Consider the following 2556-nt stretch of genomic DNA (forward strand, 5'->3'; position numbering starts at 1 on the left):
ACAACATGTCTTGGTCTTCAAATATTTAATATTACCGTCCCTGTGCAAGCTTTTAGATTCGCACTCCCGAACCTAAAATTTCATTCTCCCTTTCTTCGCACAAAGACACGTGCATTATTATTATGAACTTTCACACAAACTGCACTTTTTTAACCCAAAACAAACCAATTCTTAAAAGGAAAAGGAAAAGGAAAAGAAAGAAAGAAAGAAAAAAAAAAACAGGACACACACACACAATTTTTAAAGCACAAAAAGAATAAAACAAAGGAAAATAGCAACCAACACACACACACACACACACGGGGGGAAACTTTAGCTAGTGCAGTCAATTGCCCAATTCATGTTGAGCTCCCTCCTAATCCTCAGCTTCCGCAGAAGGTAATTCACCACGGTCGCCCCTATGCTTGCGAAAACCAATGCAGAGACAGTTATCATCACTGGAAACTTTTTGGTTGTGGGGCAGTATATCAACCATGCACCGATCACGTAGTCGATCAATATGCATATGGCCGAGAGGTCCGTGAGTGTTTGCGAGACGTCCCACCGGCAGATGAGCCTGTCTCTGGTGAACGCCACATAGGTGGACTGCATGACGACAATGGCGAGGGAGGTGAGCAACGCGATCACGTTGAAGAACAAGAAGACATCGAAGAGCCGGTGAGTGCTCAGAATGGCCCTCCCTGCCAGAGCACCCTCTTGGTACACACCGCCCGGGGGGTTCAACAGCGCCGAGAACGCTAAGGTTGCGATGAGTGCGGCTGCGACGACGGTCGTGTTCAGGACCCCGTGAAGGTGCTTGTCCGGAGCCTCACGACGACTCCAGAATCTGCCTACACGTCCTGTGGTGCAGTGCGCTTCTCGGAGGGCAGCGATCATTCGTCCAAACTCAGGATGATTGTGTTCTTCAATGGCAATGTCCAGAGCGGTCTTCCTCTCTTCGTTGCGAGTGTTCACACGCACTACCGTCTCCTTGAGTATGAAATCAATCAACTGTAAATTTGAAAAATTAGTGCTACTACCAAGAACAAGCACCCTTCCCATCATACAAAGGAGGAAAAACAAAAACAAGATTAAAATATTCTTTTGACAAATCTGACTGTATATGACCTTATCAATGTTTTGATAAAAAACTAACATATATTAAGTGTAATAAAGTTACAATTACCTATTCTGTAATATGAAAAGAAAATAAACGACTCTTAAAATATTAAAATTTTTAATAATAGAAGAGTGAATATTTTTCGTAAATACTACGTTAACTAATTAGACATGCTTAAAGTTAAACTAGTAATATTTATAAACATATTAAAATGTTTATATGTTGTTTAAAATGGTTTCAAACAAGAATTTAAGATGACAAATCACCTCAATGATCTGCAATGTATCAATTTTTCAATTGAATGATTAATCTGAAAAGAACACTTTAATGATTATTTTGAATGGATCTATTACCTACTTAAGTGGTCTGGTATTATAATTTTATGTGTATATATATGCATTTTTCGAGAGTTGAAGTCTAAGAATATGAGAATTCACGAAGTGTCTGACTAAATTGGAAAACTGAAAGTTTGTCCTTAAGAAACACTTTTCACAATAGTGGGCTTTCAATCAAATATAATGATATTTCAGAAATGAAATGTTCATAGAGAGAACCTCCATTGATCTTTTCATAACGCTGAGGTGCAGAACGGTGTTTCCATGCTCATCACTTTTCCTAGCATATTTGCGGGGATTATATGCCAGGTAAGTACACCTAAAGGCCTCGTGCTGACCATTCTTCGCCATTAAATGAAAAATGTTCTCCCCAGCACTTGTGACTTCTTTAATGGCTTTAAGTTTTTCATCTAGAATCGCCCGGATTATGTCCGTCTCGCCGTTTTTTGCTGCCAAATGTAGAGGTGTTAGTCTCTGTGACCCATAAGTTTCGTCCACGAGCTCCGGTCTGTTGGCCAGCAGGTACCGGACGATCGCTAGCTGCCCTGATTCGACGGCCACGTGCAATAGCGTTTTTCCAGAAGACGGCACCAGCTGGTTGAGGATGTCCGGATCGACCGCCGCCAACTGCTGTAACAGCGGCAAATTCCCGGTGGCACAGGCGGTGTAGAGCCTTCCGTCCATCCCTACTGCACGCCGGACTTCAGGCCGGATGACGTGCCCACTATCGGAATCGTTGCTGTCGCTTCGTCTAAGCACTACTCCTGTTAAACACCCATCATGCATCACATCAGCAGCCAGAAGGAAGAACGACGAATACCTTTAGGTGTTTGTTCATTAAGCACCCCGTAATTGAACTTCAGAGTAATCGAAAGATTGATTGCAACCATAAACCATATAACCACTTGAATGGAGTCTGGTGACTAACACCGTAACCAAACTTCCTGGTTCTTGTTATTAAGAATCTCTAGTGGCTTGTGGGACAGGGTTTTGTTCCAAGTTTACGCATCCTTTTTATTTTTATTTTTTTGTGATTTTATAGAGTCCGCAATTTTTTTTGTTAATATATATATATATATATATATATATATATATATATATATATATATATATACTTTGTCT

General features: G+C 40.8%; 1 protein-coding gene across 1 annotated transcript; it reads right to left on the reverse strand.

Annotated features, from left to right (window-relative positions):
* Positions 1–312: 312 nt before the first annotated feature.
* LOC116255896 (ankyrin repeat-containing protein ITN1-like) lies at positions 313–2324 on the reverse strand. The gene is made up of 3 exons (XM_031631982.1): positions 2255–2324; positions 1654–2198; positions 313–990 (listed from the first exon to the last, which is right to left on the reverse strand). The coding sequence occupies exons 1-3, from the start codon at positions 2322–2324 to the stop codon at positions 313–315; spliced, it is 1293 nt and encodes a 430-aa protein (XP_031487842.1).
* Positions 2325–2556: the final 232 nt, after the last annotated feature.

The sequence above is a fragment of the Nymphaea colorata genome, chromosome 6 (assembly GCF_008831285.2).
Source record: "Nymphaea colorata isolate Beijing-Zhang1983 chromosome 6, ASM883128v2, whole genome shotgun sequence".
Taxonomy (NCBI): Eukaryota; Viridiplantae; Streptophyta; class Magnoliopsida; order Nymphaeales; family Nymphaeaceae; genus Nymphaea; species Nymphaea colorata.

What these genes read in the sequence shown, in the direction of transcription:
- LOC116255896 (XM_031631982.1), bottom strand. Translation starts at nt 2,324, where the DNA reads ATGGTTGCAATCAATCTTTCGATTACTCTGAAGTTCAATTACGGGGTG. An exon ending in TAATGAACAAACACCTAAAG is followed by an intron (nt 2,199 to 2,254) that starts GTATTCGTCGTT and finishes GGTGTTTAACAG; the next exon opens with GAGTAGTGCTTAGACGAAGC. An exon ending in TTATGAAAAGATCAATGGAG is followed by an intron (nt 991 to 1,653) that starts GTTCTCTCTATG and finishes TCAAATTTACAG; the next exon opens with TTGATTGATTTCATACTCAA.